Source organism: Juglans regia, chromosome 4 (assembly GCF_001411555.2).
Source record: "Juglans regia cultivar Chandler chromosome 4, Walnut 2.0, whole genome shotgun sequence".
Classification (NCBI taxonomy): domain Eukaryota; kingdom Viridiplantae; phylum Streptophyta; class Magnoliopsida; order Fagales; family Juglandaceae; genus Juglans; species Juglans regia.
In genome coordinates, this window is record NC_049904.1 from 2,163,300 (window position 1) to 2,186,176 (window position 22,877).

General features: G+C 36.9%; 1 protein-coding gene across 1 annotated transcript; it reads right to left on the reverse strand.

Annotated features, from left to right (window-relative positions):
• Nucleotides 1–6,724: 6,724 nt before the first annotated feature.
• On the reverse strand, nt 6,725–9,700 carry LOC109000806 (laccase-4-like). The gene is made up of 6 exons (XM_018977812.2): nt 9,516–9,700; nt 8,868–9,019; nt 8,512–8,756; nt 8,246–8,374; nt 7,217–8,143; nt 6,725–7,102 (listed from the first exon to the last, which is right to left on the reverse strand). Exons 1-6 carry the CDS (start codon nt 9,603–9,605, stop codon nt 6,972–6,974), a joined length of 1,674 nt encoding a protein of 557 aa, XP_018833357.1. The 5' UTR covers nt 9,606–9,700; the 3' UTR covers nt 6,725–6,971.
• Between the last annotated feature and the right edge of the window lie 13,177 nt (nt 9,701–22,877).

Below are 22,877 nucleotides of genomic sequence, written 5' to 3' on the forward strand. Positions count from 1 at the left end.
AATAGAAGTGAGGCTTGTGCAAATTAGCAAGAGCAGTGTAATAATGGAAATCATGCAGATTAGTAGGAAGAGATCTTACCCCGAAAAGAATGGCAAAGGGAAAGGTCGGGTGTGTGATCCGCAGGCGGGGAAGGTTCAAAGATTGTAGCCGAAGAGGGAGGCAGCTCAAGAAACAAAGGTCCTGGCCTAGGAGTGTCCAAAGAGTGAGTAGGTGGAATGCTTAGAACATTGAATATGGACACAGTCAGAGAATGGTTGGATTGCTCACCTAGAAAAATCTCTAAGGCAAATGATTGAGAAATAGAGGGACTAAAAGTAGATATCTTAGTAAATAGGTGATGTTCCCAAAACACAACATGACGGGAAATGTGGAAGCGATGAGCAATGGGATCATAACATCGATAGCCAAGAAAGCAACAAAGGCGAGAACGTTGCTCCAACTTTGTATGTTCATGAGACTAAATAAGGACAAAGCAAGCAAAACCAAAGGAATGAAGGTATTGATAGCAATGTTTTGAATTTCATACTGTACTAACGGTATTTAGCGTACTAGAGTAGTGACCGGTACATGAAATATATGTGTTTCTTACAGGGTCAAATATCAGTTGTACTTGTGCGTTTCGATCAATACCAGCTGGTTTTCGATATACTGGCTGATTTTTTTTTTGCTTTTGCAATTAATGTAAAAATTATGAATTTTTCATAATTTTCGCTCAAATTCTCACATTTAAATACTATTTTCTCAAATTTTTTTAATCTTTTTTTCTCGAGGACTTAAAATCAAATCTCTACTTTCCTTTTCATGATGAAGATGAATAATGAATAATTATTTTTTCAAATAGTTAGATTGAGAATATAGAAGTATTATTGAGTTTTATAGATATGTGTTTTAACTTTTTAAGGGTTGCATTGATGTTATTTTGAAATATGATTTATACATATATAATTAATTTATTATATATAAACTATCTTGAAATGGTACTGGTATTGAAATATTTCATTACAGTGCCTTAACCGAAACAACCACTGAAACAGTATTCAAAACATTGATTGATAGTCAGTGGAGATCCAAATAGATGCTCATATGGAAACTTATTTGAGATGGCTAGATTTGGAAAGTGGTTAATGGTATGAACAGCAGTAAGGGTAGCTTCATCCCAGAATGGGGTAGGGACTTTAGCAGAGAGGAGAAGAGTCTGAACTATGTCAAGGATATGACTAGGGGTGAGAATCTGGCGGCCCGGACTGGAAAAACCGACCGCACCGGACCGAACCGGGAATGGTCCCGGTCCGAACTTCATAGGACTGAATTCATTCGGTCCGGTCCACGGTTTTTATACCAAACTGGACCGGACTTGACTGAATGAAAATTAAAAAAAATTATAATTTATATATATTAATTATATAATTTTCATTTAACCAATTAACCTAATCCTATCAGTAACTCACCATTAAGTAATTATTAACTTATACTAATATTTATAATTTTATACTAATACTAATATTTATAGTTTTATACTAATACTAATATTTATGCCAATACAAATAGTCTAGACTTTAGACTCTAATATGGTATAAAAAAAATACTAATAGTCTAATATAGATTATAGTTATACTTATACTAATATAGTTATAACTTATACTAAATCACTATAACTAATATTAGTATATTACTAATATATAGCTATACTATATTACTAATAATCTAATACTAATACTATTCTATAGTTATACTAATCATGATTCATAATAACTAATCACTATAAGTCTATAGTATTAATGTATTATTATATAATATATAATATTAGTATCACTATATCATTATAATATATAGATATACACACACTATAAGTCTATATGTAGTAGTAACAGTAACACTATAATAGTATAATATATAATATTAGTATATATTAATATATTATGAGAGTCATAGCATAATACAGTATATAATATTAGTAATAATTTACTATCAATGTATTATTATATAATATATATTCCACGATTAGTATATATTAATATATTATAAGAATTATAGCATAATATATGTATAATAGACTAATAGTATAGTTAACTTAATATGTTACTATAAGTTTATAACTATATATAATATTAATATCACTATTAGTATAGTATATAGTATTTCTATTACTATTAGTGTTGGTATAGTCTATAGTTATTTAGTATAATATAAGTATTATATTATACTAACTATATAACTATTAAGTTATAATAACTATACTCACATAAGAGTTATAGTATTAATAGCATATTATAAAAGTTATAGTATTATAGCATAATATATGTATAATAGAATAGTATTAATATCACTATAAGTTATAAGTTATAACTATATATACCTAATAGGCTTATATGCTAATACAATGATTTATTAATCATATAATGATATACCTAATACAATGATTTATTAATCATGTTACAAATTTACATATACAAAATGTAAAAACTTAAAAGTTTAATATATTGAAAAATTGAAAATTATCATAGATTCATAGAATCATAAATTATAAATTTATAATACATTGAATTTGAGTCATTGACATACTCTAAGTTAGTCACAAATTAGCAATTAACATTTAACATCATAAATATAATTATCATTATATGTTAAGTTGTTAAGTTTTGGAAAATATGGTCTTCATGCCATGTACCCATTATATGTTAAGCTGTTAAGTTTTGGATTGTAATTTGTAATAATTTTTGTATTATTATTTCTTTTTCTAGTTTTTTATATAGATTAGTTTTCTTTTATCATTATATTTTTCAAGATCAAGTTTTCTTTTAGTATTTTTAGCTAAAATATTAACAAAATTTGAAATGGACTGAAAATATTTAAAAATTGGCAAAAAAAAAAAAAAAACCAGATTTAGATTAACTAAATGGCCCATTTTGGGCATGGTCCAAACCGAATGGACCACCCCGAACCGGACCAGACCGAAATGGAATGGACCGGTCCAGTCCTATACATTACTCGGTTCGGTCCAGGGTGGAAAATCCCTGAACCGATTAAGTCCGGTCCAATCCAATCCACAAAACTGCCTAAGACCAGACTGAACATGACCAATATCACCTCTAGATATGACAAATTTTTTGTTTGGCTCATCCATTCTGCTGAGAGGTACATGGACAAGAGGTTTGATGTATAGTGCCATATGTTTGCAAGATACTTTGAAAAACATATTGTTTGTATTCAAAGGCATTGTCAGATCGAAAAACCTCGATACGTTTAAAAAATTGGGTTTCAATCATTTTTGCAAAGTTACAATAAAAATGCAATAGTTCAGAACGAGAGTGCATGAGATAGACCAAACTATAACGAGTAAAATCATCAATAAATATAACAAAATAACTAGATACACCGATAATAGTAATAGGGGCATCCCCAAACATCAAAGTGTATTAAATAAAAAATCTAACAGACAATGACTCACAACTATGAAAAGGCAAAGCAGGTTGTTAGTCTAACTGACAAGAAAGCCAATCAAATGTATCTTGCGACACATAACCTAAAAGACCTCAAGAAACTAAATGTTGTATTCAGAAAGAGGATGCATGATCAAGTTGAGAGTACCAGAGGGCGAAGGAAGGAGAAACATATGCGATAGCAGAAACACCAATAGTTGGACCAGGAGGAATTGAGGGAAGATGCAAAATGCTCATTGGAAATATAAGCTCCACTCTAGGGCATGTCCCATACGCTCCACTCTAGGGCCTATCCCATTCGTGGATCCTGCATAGTACAACCAGAGTAGTAAAAAATAACACAATAGCCAAGTTGAGCTAGTTGCCCCAACAGACATCAAGTTATAAGAGAGTTTAAGAACATGAAGCACTTCAAAAATGGAAATGTTAGATGTAGAGATAGAGTCTACACTAGGAGCAAGCATAATGGGTCCATTGGCAGTGTGTATAGCAAGTGGTGGATGTGCAGAATGCATTTTAGATAATAAGGACGATGAGGGTGTCATATGATTGTGACAGGCAAAATCCAAAAGCCAAGAGAGAGACTTACTAGACAAAACAGAAAGAGCAAAGGAGGATGATGTATTAGCAGACTAGATCATGACCTGTTGGGGTTAAATGTACCAGGCCCAATATGCACCAAGCCTAGTCCATCACAAAGATCCATAGGAAGTAAGAGGGAAAAGACAAGGAAGTGGCAGTACTAAAAAGTAAAAGTCGAGGGAGTAAAGCAAGGCAGACACGTAAAGAAGGAAGTGAGATAAATCTGAACTTCTCACCAACCATTGACAAAGCTTGATTAAAAGGGATCTAATCGGATGGAATAAGGGAGTTCGACTAGAAGAAGGGATCATCTTCAACCTCACGGCAAGAACTCAAGAGAGATATTATCTTCTCCAGACTAAAGAGGACTCCGACCTCCATTGCACAGAGAGAAGCGGGAGGCCATGAGAGACTGTAAAATAGTCTTATTAAAGTGAATTTACACTCCAAATGACCAGTAGACGTAGGCCCTGGGCTGAAATACTTAAATTTGTGTCTCTTTATCTGTTAACATTTCTTGTATTATTATTCTATTTACTGCTTTGGATGTACGTAAGGGCACTGTACCCATGCCCCAAATTGCCATCATGAGCTCCAATCGCATCATCGAGGCCAAAATCGTCATCGTAGGTCGAGAATGACTCTTTCGTCCGTTCCAACCTATTATGCGATTTTTGGCACTAACACTACCGCCATTATGTTTGGGTCAAGTTTTTTAGATGATTGAATAAGTAGAAATTTTAACTAAATGGAATAAATTGAGAAGTTAAGACTCATTTGCTTGATATCATATTAAATCACTGCTTAAATAGAAAAGTTTAAACTAAGGAGTTAAATTTTAGTATTAAAATACTTCTTAAGAAGTGAGATGGGATGAGAAATTATGAGATTTTTATAAGTAGTATTAAGATGATTTGAGTTGGTTTTGTAAAAGCTTGCTGGTACCATGGTAGGAATAAATGTGAGATGAGATAGTTTAACTTTTTATGGAGAAGAGAAATTATGTGGTTCCATCAATAAGTAGATAGTATATTTAATGATTCATTAATATTTTTTAATATATTTATTTTGAAAATTTCCAACAATAACTTATTTCCAAATTGATTTATTTCTGCAATATTTTGTAAAAACAAAAACTTGACTTCGTATAAACCAATACAATGCACAGGTTATGGAATTGGGTATTGTGGTTCGGATAGTCCTAGTCGGCCGCCCAACATTTACTATTGGGCGTATCATTAGTGCATTTCAAAAAAAATATATTTCATTTTCTTTTCAATAGTGCATTTCAAAAAAAAAATATTTCATTTTCTTTTCAATATTTGTTTAACATTCTTAATCATTAAAAAAAAATACATAATTTTATTAACAATCACTTCTTTAATTATTAAATAATAAATAAATAAAATATCCTCTAAATAATTTTGAACACTATTCATTGTTGTTCCTTTTGTTGTTATCTCGGATATTGCTTGGTGCTTCAGAAAGTTCAAAGACAATCAAGCCTCTGATATATAGCAACACAGAACACGATAGTCAATTTGCATCAGTGCCTCGTACGAAGGGGGTAAAGTTTACTGTATAGTCAGTAAAGGGTCTTCTCACTGAACAGAGTCGAGAAAAGTTGTGAGTTGGTTTTGTATCTCATAGCTCATTTGGATACTTCTCATATATATGACCGTACGAAATGATTTTACCTCATCTGTTTTTTAACTCAAGCCCCAAACAATGCCTAGTCTTTTTCCTATCTGTCTAGGAGTCCCATGCATGGTGCACGTACATAAATTGAGACCCACAATAAAAAAAATATAAAATAAAAATCAATTTTTTATAATAGATTGGATTGTATTTAGATGTTAAATTGAATTGAGTTAAGTTAAGTTGAACTGAATTGAATTTAGATGATCAAATATTATTAAAATATTATTTTTTTTATTATTATTATTTTACAATTTAAAAAAAATTAAATTATTTATTATATTTTGTGTGTGTATTAAAAAAATTATAATGATGAGTTGAGATAAATTGAAATTTTAAACGAAACCGACTGTGCTTCGTTAGTGAAATAGTCTCATATTATAAATTATTTATTATTATTTATTAATTACTCACTATTATCTACAGATTTCTTATCTTATATGTATAAGTAAATGAGGTCTAAGTGACAATAACTTTTTTCAAATTTAAAAATAAAAAGCTGTTTATAAAATACCGAAGTTTTCAAAAGAATGAAAAGCTTCCACGATGCTTTTCTTTTGTTCTCAAAAAATAGATGCATAAATTATTTTTCCAAATAGTTTTTTTAGAGACTACTGTACGTACGTGTTTATTGTATTATTAATTTGATAGAAAATGAAACAGTGTTACTTTTCTCATGAATATTGAATCCTCATCCATGTATCTTGGAATATTAGGTGAGGAAGTACATCTTCCAAATGGGCCATCCACCTTAGTACAATTCCTATTGAGTGAATTGGGTTCTCAAGTATCATGCGTCAATCGATTTCCGTTACTTGGCACAGCTTGGAGGTATAATATATTGATATCTTTGACTCTGGATCGGATGTCGTACGACTATATATATATATATATATATTAATTCGACCTTTAAAATATAACAAAAAGCTTCCACGTCATGCAAACTATTGAAAATTTGAATCTTAAATATCCAAACAAATTAAAAAAAAAAAAAAACAGATTATTTTTTAACAAATGAAATTCTTGAACAAGTTTATTCAAATATGCTTATGTAATTTGGACCTCTAAAAAAAAATTGAATCTTAGATGTCGTTTGTTCATAAATCATCGATCACTTGATATAGTTCTTCCTCTTCTTCGTCATGTTAACTCTGTCGAGTCGTCTCCCACATCTTTTTTTTGGTGTCGGAGATCATCATTTCTGTATAGTAGTACTCGTTCTCTAATAAACATGCATGATCTTGGGTGAATTAACATTTTGGAAGATCACTTGGAGGAGGTAGAAGTGATTGATTAGATCCTTTGCCATTGTCCACCAAGAATGCCATCTTAAGCCCCCATGTTGTGTGCACCTCCAAATGGCAATGCATAAACCAAACTCCTACATAATTAATATATATATATATATATATATATATATATATATATATGCAAGAGATCATTAATAGATTATATCAAAGTATCAAGATAGAAGCCGATCGAATAGATGTGTTACCTGGATTATCTGCACGAAATCTGATTGCTACCCACCCACCAGATGGCACACCAATTGTGTTTCTCTCAACAGGATCAATAAGGTTAAAGTTTTTTGGATCCTTGTTTGGGTTATAATTACCTAGTCCCCTACCAACGGCAAAGAAATTAAACCCGTGAAGATGGACTGGATGGTTCTCAGGGGCAATGATTCCAGTGTCTTGCAATACAAGTTCAACCGTAGAGTTGTAAGATAATCTATAAACCTTTGTACCACTATTCGTCTGTAAACTTGATGGTGGGGTTCCTGTATAGTTGAATACATGTGGTGGGTTTCCGGGAAAATCAGTGGTGAACACTCCACCCATGTTGAAGTAATGTGCTTGAAGTAAGGCAGTGGTAGGCATAACAAATGTGACATTGTTTATACTGGCCACCACTCGGCTTCCATTCCCAGCTTTGCAAGTCGGACATGGGTTGATTCCTAGCCCAACAGTGAAGTAAAGTTTGTGATCAACTTTCATTGGGACTTGCGCAGGATATGTTTTCGAATTAAGGCTTCGTAGGGAATTTATGAATTTGTTTGCAACTGCAGTGGCATTTTGTGGAGGTGGACTGGTAAGAGTTGTTGGAGCACTGGAAAGCGTGCCAGAATAGTGTAGAGTGGCTGTTGCAGTGAGGTTATCGACAGCAATGGGAGAGTCCATGAATGGAGAGGCAGCTACCAAGTACTTTCCAGAGTTTTGATCAGCTGTTATAAGGGCATTAGTTGTTTGGCCAGGGGCAATCACGATGGTGTCAAGCTTCACCGGTTTCACATAGGTAGCATCCACTTCCACTATGGTAAGCTGGTGTCCTGCAATCTTGAAGAACAGCTCCTCATTGAGCGCAGCATTGATTATGCGTAGCAAGTAAGTCTTGCCACTTTGGACTGGCAATGTGAACCCAGCTGGACATGATTAAGACAAGTTACAAAATCACTCTCAAAATGTATCTTATAATTTATTTGAAAGAAAGTTGCAAAGTTATCATTTTTCTCTTTGTTAAATACCTTGTGTGGAACAATTGGAAATCGGCCCTGGATGGCCGTTAATGGTATGAGCATCTGAGACGTTTGGCGCTAATCCACCCTGAAGAGCTTTGTTGATCACAGCTTCAGTGTCTGACTTCCACCATTCAGCTGCGATTTATATATGTAAAAGACAAAACAAAACAAAAGCCAAAGGCAATAAAGAGTTATTGTACGAACTATATATACTTCCAAATCAAACACATATTTAGTAGATCGACAAAATGGGTGTATTTTTTTGACCTCACCTAATACAACGACAACTTCTTTGTGGGGTTTAGGGAAGGGATATGGCACGCCACGCTTAGGCAAGATGACCAAGCCACCATGGACCGTCGCCCTTAGCCAAAGAATATGTGCATGCCAAAGAAGTGTGCCCCGTTGGCCGGTGAGAGTGAAGTTGTACACATAGCTTTGTCCTGGCTGGATTGGGCATTGGGTAATGTAAGCTGGCCCATCAGACCAACCTGTTCGGATTTGCCTAACACCATGCCTGCCAAATTACAATTAGAAATTTTGAATGTGGTTAAGCATATATATATATATATATATATATTTGATTACAAATGATGAAGATCTAGGGATATTTAGCTAGGTAGCTAACCAGTGGATGGTAACATTGTATTTGACATGGTTGACAACTTTCACAAGCACATTGTCGTCTTCCCTTGCATACAGTGTAGGTCCTGGGAACTGGCCATTGACGGTGACAATGGGCTTGGTTGAACATAGTCTGGTGGTCTTCCTCATTACCACCTTCACACATTACCCACAAGTAAAGAAAATAAACTCTTTAATTAGACTCAATACTAAAAAGGGAAGTGCATGATTTAAGACTTCAGCTTCTTAAAGTATTTCATTTTTACTTTCAAGTCGCTGGATTGCCTAAATGATGAAAGACTTCAGCTTTCATTTCGTCGGCCAATCGTTGTATCATGAGTATTTTTATTCAAAACAAAATGCTTTGGAAACATGATTTCAAGAGATAGTGATCAAGACAGGTGAAGAAAGAAGAAAGATTAATGAAAATGAATTCATGAGGAACACTCTCAATAGATAGATATATATATATATATATATAGTAGTTTTATCCGACCACATTCATGATAGCCAGGAAACCTAGCTACGGAGGATCAATCATGGCTGTAATGCAACACGTACAACTAACTCCACTGCACCAAAACCAATGCATGCCAATTCCATTTTATTGAGAGGGAATATTGAAGGATCAACAATTAATACATGAACTTACATCAAACTTGTAGTGGCGAACCCTGCACTCGATCAAAGCTGGAAAAAGGCACATGACCAAAAGAGCTAAAAATCGAACCCAAGAATCCATTTCTCAGTACGGTAGTACTTTGTCCGGCCTCTCAATGTCTGATAACTCAGCTTGTTTTTGGTTCTAGTTCTTTCTTTCCAGCTTGTTGCAGTCATGGAAAGACAGGCCAACGACGCTCCCTTATAAAGTGGGAGAAGAGGCTGCATTGCTCTGCTCCAACGTCGTTTTTCCTTGGTTAGGTGAACCAAGGGATTCTTGATTAACAAGACAGACAACAAGACCGGGGGGCTTCCTCTGATCATGTCGTGAATGTTACATTAAGTTCTACTTTGGAATATATACGCTAGCTAGTTTGTTAAGCTCGCTCCCATAAATAAATATATATATATATAGTGCCATTTTCTAATGAATCCAGCTTTTAGATAAGTAATTAATTGAGATCATGATCTCCTAATTTGTATCTTAATTTGTTCTATATATATATATATATATATATATATATGTTACTTTAATAGTACTTTATTAATTATACTCCTCACAGGCCCAACCTAGCTAGGCTAGCTAGAGGCAATTTATCGGATTAATCCAGGCTGCATTACAAGGAGGCCGTTAGTAATCATTGCTTGATGAACTTACTTGGCGGTGCGGTGCCTAACCTTTAATCAATTAATCAGCAGAAAATATTGGACAATAGCACACGTATACAGGCCTAAGGTTGGTATTCACATATAATTAGCTTAAAACCTAGTCAAACTATTTATTTATTTATTTATTGTCAAATCATCTATTAGCTAGCTTATATATATAGATCTCATGGATATATATAAATTGAGTTGTACAATAATCTACAATTTCATGATGACCTATATATACTTCTACTGTTCTACATGCGTATAATTATCAGAATCTCCACATGAGCTAGCATATATATATAATTATAAAGCCAATTAAGTTGAAACATTTGGGTTTAAATCTATATTTATTTCGAAATATTTATAAAAGTACTTTCCAAAATCTAATTTATTATATTTTTTTTTTTGGGCGTCTATATATGCATGTAAGTTTGATATTTAAGAACTGTTAAAATCATAAAAAGATCTCATAAAAGTAAACTCACCGATTGACATAGTTTCATATAATACGTTAAATTTACTTTATAATAAAAATAATTTTAAAATAATACGTCAATTTGTAGATTTATTTTTGTTAGATCTCATTGTAACTAAAGTCTTGCTCGTTTTGATTTAGAAGTTGAAGTAGTTACTAAGCAAAAAGAATTTTATAAAAAGGCTCCTTCTTGTAGTTTTCATGACCCAGCAGGTCGCAAATTGAGTGTGATATATATTCAGTTGTGTAATTTTCATGGGGGGTAGACTTTATGGAACTAATAAAAGTTTATGCATATGCTTGGTACGTACGGGTACTGCATGCTTCATTATCATTAATTAATAACGGTTGAGAAATGGCTTTCAAGTGATGTAAAAGATATATATATATATATATATATATATATATATATATATACAATTAGAGGAACAGGTCAGTCAACAAATAAGGCATTATGATTTGTTTGAAAGCCAAGATTAAACTAACGGTGGGTAAGTACCAACGACTCATCATCCGGCTGGCCTTGCAGCAGTACTACCCGGCCTCTTCCTCCTCCTGGCCGCCTCCTCTTTCCTTTGCTTTTTAATTCCTTATTACATATATATCCTCCTAATTTCCTCCACACCCTCCCAAAGCTATTGATCATGAGTATGGTACCAAAAAGATGTTATTTATCTTTAAAACAATGTGATTTATCTTTAAAATACACTCTCTTTGCAAGTTTGTTTCTTTCTTTCTTTCTTTCTTCCCCCGTCCCTACGTTTCTTTAACCTAAAGGTTTTTGTGATGGACTCGATCGCAATGGTCATTTTCATAAATGAAAAATTTAATAATAATCTCTTCAAAGAAAAAAGGATGAATATATTTAAAACCAGCTTGATGGTAACACATACTTTGAATGTGCTAGTTCATGATGCTACATCAGAAATTGACATAAAGAAAATGCATTTTTTTCTTTATTGTGCATTGAATATATAGAAATGTCCCATTCGATGGTAGATTTAGTGGAGGTTGAGAAGTGAGAAAAATGAGGTCTTATGGATTTTTGGGAATTTGTAAGTCCCACTAAATACATTTTTAACGTCGTGTTTCATATGTCTTTGAGTCAGGTTCCAGCAACTCAAGTCTTCTAAACTGGGCCTGCGAAAATGAAGTAGAAAGCAGCTAGAAGAGGGCAACCTTGGCTCCGGGGAGTCTCTCATGCCAAAGTTAGTAAATATCTTGGAAGTTTGTAAATAATGAGAAAGTCTAGGGATCAAAGAGAGTTTCTCGTACCTGGAAGTTGCTATTTATACCGAAAGTCTGGAGGGGATAAATCGTGTTTGTCCCCATGGAGTCAATGTCCTTTATTGTTCTTTTTGTCATAATCTTTTATTGCAACGTGCCTCTACAACGACGTCATTGATGTGCCGTGTAGCTCGAGTAATGATGTTATTAATGCGGCATGGTTTTTCGATTTGTCTTACCTTGCTGGTGTCCTTGATGGTCAGTCGATGTCTCCTTGTCAGAAGATCGAAAGTCCTCCTTACTTCCCGCTCGTTATGCGGACAAGTACTCAAGGGCTGGACGCTGTTCGAGGAGTCTCCATGACAGTGAGTCTCATCCCCCTGTAGTACGCTCCCTTACGGAGGTTGCGTCCAAGGGGCCTACCCATTGGCTGGGCCAAAGAGTCTATTCGTTCTGGGCTAGACCTTCGTTTCTTACTCCCTTAGTTGTCTTTCTCAAACCCACTAAGACAGAAGGGGGGAAAACCCCTTACATATACATTTTGATAATCAAAATTTTCTAGAAATATTTGTAGAAGAAATCATATCATTTACTTTAGTTCTTTTAAAATAAAAGATAAACTATCAATTAGGTGTCCTGTTGCGACCAGTACCGTCGGCCAGCATGCATGCCAAGGCCGCTATCACAAGGTCAACCTGTGGTGAACACAACGTGGCTAACGATGAGCCCTATATATGATGACCACCTTTTTTGTAGTTAGATCTAAGCCAAATATGGTGGCATATATGTAACTTGTTTTTCTTTACATTTTGACTCATTATTAGAAATTGCAACCTTAGTTTTTAACCTTTTTCGCATATCAATTGATTCCGGCCGCTAGTTGATTTTAGAAAGTGCAGTAAGTTGCACAAGTTCCAAAGGCATGGTTTCGGCAGTCGTGGACAAGATGAGTTATTGTCCAACAATTTAGCACTTCTTTTTCTCTCTCTACATTCGTCTTCACCTACCAATCTCTCTTTTCCATTTTCCCTTTGATCACTTTTCTCCATTTCTTTGTTGTTCTTTTTTTTTTTTTTTAGGAAGAGTCAAGGCCATAGGTCCAATAGTGGCCCCTACCCCAATTTTATTAATCAACCCTCATTTTTTGTGGAGGAATACCATGAAAAATACATTTGAATGGAAAAATTAAGCAAAAAAAAAACCCGAACCCAAGTGTTACTAAATACATTATCCTTATACTCCTAACACAAACCTTATTCTGAAACAAGCCAAAAGAACAACCAATAACACACCTGAAGCCAACAAACAACCTTCCAAATTATGATCTCAAAGAGGGGAGACCTAATTTATCCAACTTTAAAATACATTTGAACTTCCACGGAATATCATTAAAATTAATCCACATGCCAAACTAATTATTCGAGGCCGGACGAGCAAGAAAATTAGCACCCGAATTTCCTTCTTTATAAACATGACTTATCTTGACCTACAAATTGGACAAGATCTTTTGGATTTCATCCCAATAGTCTTCAAGATACCAAATGCCACATCTACCTTTTCCCAACCAATTTACTACAAAAAAAGAATCAAGCTCAATCTCAATTCTATGCAAATCCAACTCCTTACAATGATGCAGCCCATAATAAAGAGCTAATAATTCTGCTTTATTACTAGAGCCATGAGTCAACTCTTTAGCAAAAGCCAACCTCAAACAACCCTGATCATCCTGAATAAGGCCACCCGCCCCCATGCAACCCGAATTTCCCAACGAACTCCCATCAACATTCAATTTAAACCATCCCCTATTCGGTCCATTCCACTTTACCAAACAGACATGCTTACGTAAAGGAGCTTTAACCGGAATAGAAAAGGCAGCCAATATTTGATCATCACCATCTATTAATTTTTTACTCACCCTCAAGCGTAATCCCACCCATGCAATTGCTGTCTTAATTGCACCCCACAACGACTATACATAAACTTTTTTCCCTTCCATATGAGCCTTGCACCGCCACACCCAAAGGGACCAAGTTAAAATAATTGGAACCAAACCAAGCAACATACCTTTTTGAGAAGAGTGTGAGACCCTTCTAAACCAAAGTTCCATAGTAGCCTTCCAAGGCAAGGATGAGTCATGAGGCATCCCCAAACTCAGAGACGCCCAATGCCAAACTTCCACTGCAAGCGAACCCGTGGCCAGGACATGATATTGATATTCCATACAACCCCGTGCACAGCATTCACATTTAGAAATCACGAGAACGCCTAAATCTTTAATACGCGTATCCACACTTAGGCAAAAATTTAAAGCCTTCCACAACGTAACCAAATATTTCTTTGGAAGCACTGAGTGCCAAATCCAAAGAGCCCATTCAGATTTTGGGGCCCTAATATGAATACAATCCCAAGCTGAGTTCGAAGAGAAACTACCATTCAAATTTGGCTTCCAAATCAGGATACCTGCCCTGTCCTTATACTCACCTAAATATGCCAAAAGTTCCTCAAACTTAGAATCCCCTTCCAGTCTTCATAGAAGCTCCACATCCCACCCATTATGAATTCAACACTCTCTTATTGTGAGAAAAGGAAGCTCCGAGATCTCACAAGAGTCAATAATAGCACCAGATTTCAACTAGTTATCCCTCCAGAAGGAAACTTGACCATCCTTTAACTTCCACAAGAAATTACCCAACACCTTAGGAAACACTGCTACTATTCTCTTCCAAATTAAAGAGCCCTTACTAGCATCAATCAAAGAGACATGTCTATCCTTGACATATTTTGCCTTAAAAAAATTGACCCAAACTAAATTTTGAGTTAATAAATTCTATGCAAACTTCATAAAGAGCGACACTTGCACATCTTCAAACTTCCTTAGTCCCATGTCCCCTTCAAGAATCGAGTTGCACACTCTATCCCAAGAATCTCACTTCTTTTTGGCTTACCATTAAAGGAGCCCCAGAAAAAAATTACTCATGAGCCGATTAAGGCTAGCCACCACAACCTTAGGCGCATACAAAATAGAAAATAAATGAATTGGGATACTCGACACAATATGCCTCAACAACAAAATGTGAGCACCAGACGATAGAAACTTCTTTTGCCATCCTTCAAGTTGGTCAAGGATCTAGTGCATTAACTCATATATATATAATTACCTATATATATATTTTTTTAAAAAGAGGACGGTATCCCAATTTTATTAATAGCCCTTATTTGTGGGGGAGGAAAACCGTGATTACAATATCATACGCCTAGGATGTACAAATAAGCAAAATAAAATCTCCATTTTGTGTTGCTATCTCTCTTGCCACAATACAACATGATCATGACATGAAAGAAATCTTCGAAAGCCATTGTGGATCCATTTACCATATATATGTTGCCAAGTATGATTGATTTATGATAAAGATTGTTGATATCCTAGTTTTTTTGACAGGGCTAGCTGCTCATGTTGATCAAACCTGAAGTGACCATATATATTAAAGGATGTATCTACAAACCCCTGGAGACTCTGCACAGTAACACAAGCCGAAGAGCTTAATTAGATCATCATTCGGCTTCTCGCTCCCAATATAGGCATCTCATCATGGAATAGTGTTTTCAACTGTTTACAGTCAAAGGAGCACCATGTTCGATTCATTTTACAAGGCTGGTAGGCCAATGCATAAGGAGGTGCCCTTACTTCAAAATTCCATCCACATCAATTTCCCTCTTTGACAGTCTTAAATTTTATTATCTAGATTAAGTATAATCAAATGAAATAAGTGTTCACATTTAAAGCGTAAAGTCAAGATTTGAATTCAAGACATCGATTTAAAATTGATATCATGCTAAAAAATTCACTTATTTTAAAAGTTTGAATTAATAAAAAGAGATAAATGAAATTATTTAAATCATCTATTAATAGGCAAATCATTGTCCCATAAATCAAATCCAACTAACTAGAATGTTAAAGGCAATAATCAGCACAACTGGAACTAGTTGTTTTGTACAATGGTTGGGGATCTTTCCAAGGATTAATCATTAACCATCATCATGTATATATATATATAGATATATATTGGAACCTATTTTATACAGGAGAGCTTGCAAGTCTTCTAGATTGAAAAGCAAACAATTTTAGCATCCTTCCATTATCATAAAGTTAATTTGAATGATAATTCTTGGCATGAATGATTTAAAGGTGACTAGTAACTTGATCTTGTAATCATTCATTGTCTCTTTTGGTTACTTGTCATTTTCATTTTTGTGGTTAATTATTCATCTCTCCTAGGGAATCGATTCCAACCACCTGCGACCAACGCCCATGCCGCTCAAAAGGTTCTTAGGAGACACGGTCCAGCCAATGGGAACCATCACTGGCCTTGTCTGTCTTGACCGACAAGGCCTCTAACAGGTTGTGACGATGGCCAACTTCTTGGAGGTGAAAGCCCCATAATCTTACAATGCCATATCGGGTCGACCAACCGTAAATAATCTAAAGGCAATAATGTCAACTTACCACCTAAAGATGAAATTTTGAATGGCGACTGGCGTGGGGGATGTCTAGGGCAGGCAAATGCTTACACGGGAGTGATATGTATAGGAACTTAAGACTGGGGAGGTTCGCACGTTTGAAGGCCCGACCTATAGAATGGAACCACCACCCCCTCTAGAGTTCACCAGCAAAGAAGAATAAGTGAGGGATGAGCAAACCCTCAGGCAGGCAAAGCCGAATGAATCACTAGAGCTAGTCGCCTTGGACCCAAACTGCCTCAAGGACACAGTTAGATTGGGGACAAAGATGGAACCAGAAATAGGGCAGGCAATGAAGTAACTTCTGACTAAACACCGAGATTTGTTTGCCTGGTGCCACGGGGACATGCTGGAGATAGACAATAAGAAAATTAAGCACCACTTCTGCTATAGCCAACAAAGTCGGGGTTCGTCCAAGAAGCACACTACCCAAAATGGTTGTCCAATGTAGTATGAAGAAGTTGAATGGAAAGTGGAGGATGTGTGTCGACTTCATTGACCTGAATAAGGCGTGCCCGAAAGACAGCTTCCCATTGCCTTGCATTGACCTGATCATGGACTCCACTGCAGTTCATCCCATGCTAAGTTTCATGGACGCTTACTCGATGTATAATCAACCAGAGGTTGGTCAATCACACGTTCAAAAGCCAAATAGGGCACAATATGGAAGTCTATGTAGATGAAATGCTCATCAAGAGTAAAGCACCCAAACAACATTTGGCTGACTTACGTGAGGCCTTCACTGTGCTACGGTTGTACTAGATAAAGCTCAACCCAGCCAAATGTGCTTTCGGCGTCGAGTCAAGGAAGTTTTGTGGGTCTCATGGTGTCGAAGAGGGGAATAGAAGCGAACCCCAAGAAGGTGAAAGCCACATTGGACATGTCCCCTCCCCGGAACATAAACAAAGTGCAGAGACTAGCCAAGCGGGTAGCATCCCTCAACCAGTTCGTTTCTCGGTCAACGGATAAGTGCCTACCGTCTTCAAAGTGTTACGGAAAGCTCGGACCTGGGACTACGAGTGCAACCAGGCATTCGAGAAGCTCAAGGAGTGTCTTACCAGCCCACACGCCGTCTCTACGGCCTTGGTAAGGGACATGAAGGGCTCTCAGAAGCCGATGTACACCAGCTAGGCTTTCCGAGGAGCATAGGTGAGGTACCCCTGAATGGACATGTTAGCCTTTGCACTGGTGATGAAAACCCAACGACTGAGGCCATATTTCCAAACCCACCCGATCAAATTTCAAACAGAGGCCCCTTTGAAGAAGATTTTACAGCGGCTAGATGTATCAGGCTATTTGATGAACTGGGCGATCGAATTGAGCGAATTTGACACCGATTATCTCTCTCGAAACGCAGCAAAGAGATAGGTACTGGCCAACTTTGTCGCAGAATTGACCGACCTCCCTGAAGAGATCCAAGATGCACTTGCAGCAAAGCCCTAGCAGGTCTTCGTTGACGGCTCGTCCTTTCAGACTGGCGGGTGAGTATGAGTGCATATTATCATGGATACTGGAAAAGAGCACCATTATGCGATCAAGTTGGTGTTCAAGACCACCAACAACGAAGCAGAATATGAAGCATTACTGGTCGAGCTAACAGTCGCCAAGACACTGGGGGCTACCGAGGTGGAAGTAAGAGCTAACTCCCAAGTAATTGTCAACCAAGTCTTAAGAGGATTCGTCATGAAAGGCGAGAAATTGAAGAAATGTCTGCAGTTCGTATGGGAAAAATGTAACCATTTCTAGTATTTCCATATTCAACAAGTGTCGAGAGGAGAAAACCAAAAGACCGACAAGTTAGCACGAGCTACCTAGGGGCAGGAAGACTCTCTTCTGCCAAAATAGACGATCATCAAAACGGTAGATATGCCTAACATGGGAATCAAAGTCTCGGAAGTAAGGCTAGGGGCACCAGAATTAGAGATGGAGGTAATAAAATACCTTGACGCGAATGAACTCCCTAACAAGAAGTGGGAAGTGCGAATCAATTTCAAGTACTCCTCCCCATCCGCAGGCCAACAGACAAGTTGAAGCGACCAAGAAGACACTACTCGAGATTCTGAAGAAGAAGTTCATTGAAAAGAAGGCCAATGACTACCCTACCTCTCTCACTCGTGGAAAGGTAGAGACAAATTACTCATATGCATAAGATAATGACAGAAAGAGACAAGGCAAATAAGGCGGGTAAGAATGTTTCTATATATATATTGAAGAAAATTGTCCTTATATAAAAAAAAATGATGAATGAATAAAACTAAATACATGGCAAGTGAGACGGGCAACTCTCAAGGCTATGGGAAAGCGTCGGGCATCTGTTTCTTGCCTATAGTGTTGGCGAAGTGAAGAGCCACACCGTCCTACTAGAGAGATATCAGGTTGAAGGTCCTCAAGTCAGACTAGGGATTCTCCAATAAGTGATCCCTCAGCCCTCCTTGTAACCGCAACCCCTAGCTCGATCACGGATCCTTTTCAGCTCCGGCATTTGTGTAGAAAGACAAGCAACAGCCCCTTAGGCATCTGTTAGCTCAAACTGCAGGGTTTCAATCTCTAAGTCCTAAGCAAACAGTTGACTTTGTGAAGCAGCTAACTCGAATTCCAGAGTTTTTACCCACTAGTCTCGCGCCCGCAGCTCGACCCTGACTGTGGCCAGCTTGGCCTCTAGGTTCCTAAACTCTTTGACCCAAGCATCAAGGAGGGGTGACTTGTGCTTCCACATCTCCGTGAGGTCAATATAAGTCTTCTCCAGCCAGTTATACGACCTCACGTCTATGTCATGCTACTTAACTAACTTGTTCTTCTCAGCCTAGAGGTGGTGACATGATGCTTGGAGTTCTTCCAGCAATGCCTTGCGATGATCCATTACATCGTGTAGGTTGTGTCACTCTTCCTGCAAGAGCCTTACCTTGAGAAGGCATTGGTCGGCCTACTCGCGGGACTTGGCCAAGTCATCTTGGAGGATAGCCTTCTCTCGATGAAACTTGGCGATCTTCTTCTTCTTCTTCTTCCTGCTAGCGAACACCTGGGCAAAAGCCTCATCGGCTTCGTCTCTTTCCTTATTCTACTGGAGGATCATTATGCGGGCCAGGGTGGCGACAGCACCCGAACCTCTTCTTCCAACTCCCCCCTCACATCCATAATTAAGGCGGCTAACTGATCAACTCCCTGGCAAGACAAAGGAATACAAACAAAGTAAAGAACAAGCCGAGAAAGAAGAAGGCAAGAAACTGTAAACACGCATCAAGGGAAATGCTTTACCAAGGAGAATAAGGCCTTTAATTTGTCGGCTTCTCGACAAACTACCTCGGCCTGAGCTCAATCAAAGCCCTAACTAGCCCTTGGGGCTTCACTTCCCCAACTCTGGAGGTCTTCCCCCAGCCCCAATTGCCAAAGGGGCGAGGAAGGTATATGGGGAGAAGAATTTTCGCCCCCCGCGAGTGGTATGCTAAAGACATCCCACAACCTCGTGATCAGCGACCATCTTGTGCTCGAGCACCTCCAACACATGCATCCCCTCAGCCTCATGGACGACCAATTACACTCTCTACTCGAACGTCCCCTTGGCCTCATGCCCAGTAATGGCTTCCAGCTGGGTCTTCTGCCCAGCTTCGCGTTCAACATTGGTAACCAGCTCGAATGCCCTCGCAGCCTCATGGCTGCCCATAGTATCCTTGAAGGCGTCTGCCTCGATCACTGGCCCCAGTTCATCACTAGCTCCTTGGTCAGATTGGGAAGAGCCACCTTATCTTGATGAAGCCACCAACCCGTTGCTCTCCCGACACCCCCGTATCTGCTAAGGGAAGAGCCACCTTAGCGAATTCTTCTAAGGCCACCGATGAAACGACCTGGGGTTCTGGGGACACATAGAAGGGAGACTCAGGAATTGAGACCATTTCCTCATCAAGATCAATAGCTTGGGGTAGCCTAGAGACGACCCCGTGGGAAAATCGAGGAGTGGAAAAGCAAGCGAGAAGGTGAACGGGAAAGAAGTGAACTGAGAAAAACTGAAAAGAGGATCACAATGAGAGTGAGAGAGATAAGAAAGCGAGAAGGTATAGGCAGCATGGGGCTTGGGTTTAAATAGACAAATGTGGCGATCAAGCTGCCTAGACAGAAAAGTGACATGTGTCATCAAGAACGAAACGACGGAGTGACAAGTCCAACAATTTCCGTTGCACGAGGAAAGGTGGGATCAAGCCGTCAGACACAACCCCAAACATGGGAATGTGACATGCGTGACAAGCATCCCCCGCATCAAATGTCATAAGCCGCTATGCGCAAAAAAAAAAGAAAATGAAAGTAAGAAAAGAAGACAAAAATTCTCATTATACATACAGTAGGAATTGAAAGGATAACTGGAAGAGATATTTGCATCCCCTATCGGGCTAGGCCTGACTGGGAGGGATATTTACATCCCTCCCGGGCCAGGCCAAGTTTGTCCTAGAGGCCCAGTGTTCAGTAGTGTAGTTGGCCCATGAATTTCATATGGAAAAAGGAGGCCCAGGGCCTGAGTAGGAAACCAACTGATGTAGAAAGATAGGATGCCACCGACCCTGATACAACCCTGCACACATCAGCCACATTTAAGGATTTGGTACGAGACATGAACAGAGATCATGACAAAACCTCTTGTCACTGGCAGAGCGCACAGAAGGCTTACTAGGGCCTCTGACATGGGATGTGAAGTACCCTCTCGACAAGCAATATAAAAGTCAGACACCAAGTTAGAATTCAAGACTTGCATTCTCTTGCTTATTGGAATTCTCTCCATGTGATAAAAACTAACTTAGGCATCAGAGGTAACCCTTCAATCCCGAGCCTTTCATCTTCTCTATGTTGCAAGTAACTAAGTCCATTGCTTGGAATGCGAAACATGTCGTCAACATTAACAGTTTCCAAACCTAATCAAAATGGGATAATGTAATAATAAAAAACTCATTGGTACAAGCAAATCGTATAAATTATTTTGCAGTTTCCATTCAACCCAATGATCTTAATTCTTCTCATCCTTCTCCAACCTAGAAAAGACTTTGGGCTTTAAAAATGCAAGATTGCTTAAAAAGTTTTCTTTAAAAAGTATTAAACAATATCTTTCCAACAAGGTCTCTCTTAAAAATTTGCATCCCCTTCACTTAAGAATAGATCCTCTGCCCCATTTATCACATGGAAAAAGAGAGTTCCTCTCATCTTTTTTAGAAGTGTCCTTTCTCTCGAATCATGTGGAGAAAATCACCTTAGCCTTTAGATATCTCATCTGTAACTGGCCAAGACATTACCAATTGGATAAAGTTGGTTCTTAACCCTGCAAATACCCTAAGGCCTTTTTTTGAATAGTGAAAGTGTTTTATCTCATTTCATCTCATCATTATAATTTTTCTAAATTTTCATATAAAATATAATAAACAATTCAAAGTTTTTAAATTTCAAAACAATAATATTAAAAAATAATATTTTATTTAACTTTTAATTTTTATCTAAAACCATCTTATTTTATCTCACCATCCAAACGAGACCTAAATCTTTTAGCTAAAAAACTCATCAATTCCAATTATTCATTTTTTTGCCATGGACAACCTTTGATTCAGTAGAAATCAGATTATTCATGATGAGTCCTCCAACTTTACCATTGGACAATTTGGAGAGTGAGATGAGAATTTTGTATTTTATTTTGAAGTTTAAAATATTATGTTTTTATATTATTATTGTTTTGGAATTTGAAAAATGTTTATTGAGATTTGAAAAAGTTGAATTGTTTATTATATTTTATATGTAGATTTAAAAAATATATAATAATAAGATGAGATGAAAATTTTATATTTTATCTTGTACTCCAAATCTATCAGTATTCAATCACCTTTGATGTAGTAGTTAGATCAAATGGTATCACTGCAGCAGCAATATGCAGATCTGATGATCGCTCTTTAAGATTTGCAGAACCAGCTACATAAGTAGCATTTATAGGAGTCCAGGAAGCTCATTCCCAGCATATCAAAAATATAATTATTGAAAGGGATTCCCTAATGACCATCCCAACTATTAATCAACCTCAAAAAGCTACGGACCGTATGATAAAAGAAATAGCAATAGATAAAATATTTCTGCTAAGCTATTTTGAAAGTTGGAAAGCAGTAAAAAATATATCGATATCAAAATTGACGTACGCATTTCATCACAAATTCTAACAATTTGTATAAAAACATCCACTAATTAAGATTTTTCAATGCTTATTAGACTTTCATAATGGAAAAATCCCCATGTTTAATATTTTGTTGTATATTATGTACTTTAATTTTATGTGTTTATCAGACTGCTTTTCCATATTAACGAAGATTAGTAGCTAAGCAAGAAAAATAAGAATGATCTTTATATATATATAAACTTATGACATTTAGGTAATGAGATGCAAATGTAATTGTATAAATAGTAGTGAAATAATTTGAGTTAAAATATTTTATTAAATTTTAAAAAAGTAGAGAAAAAAAT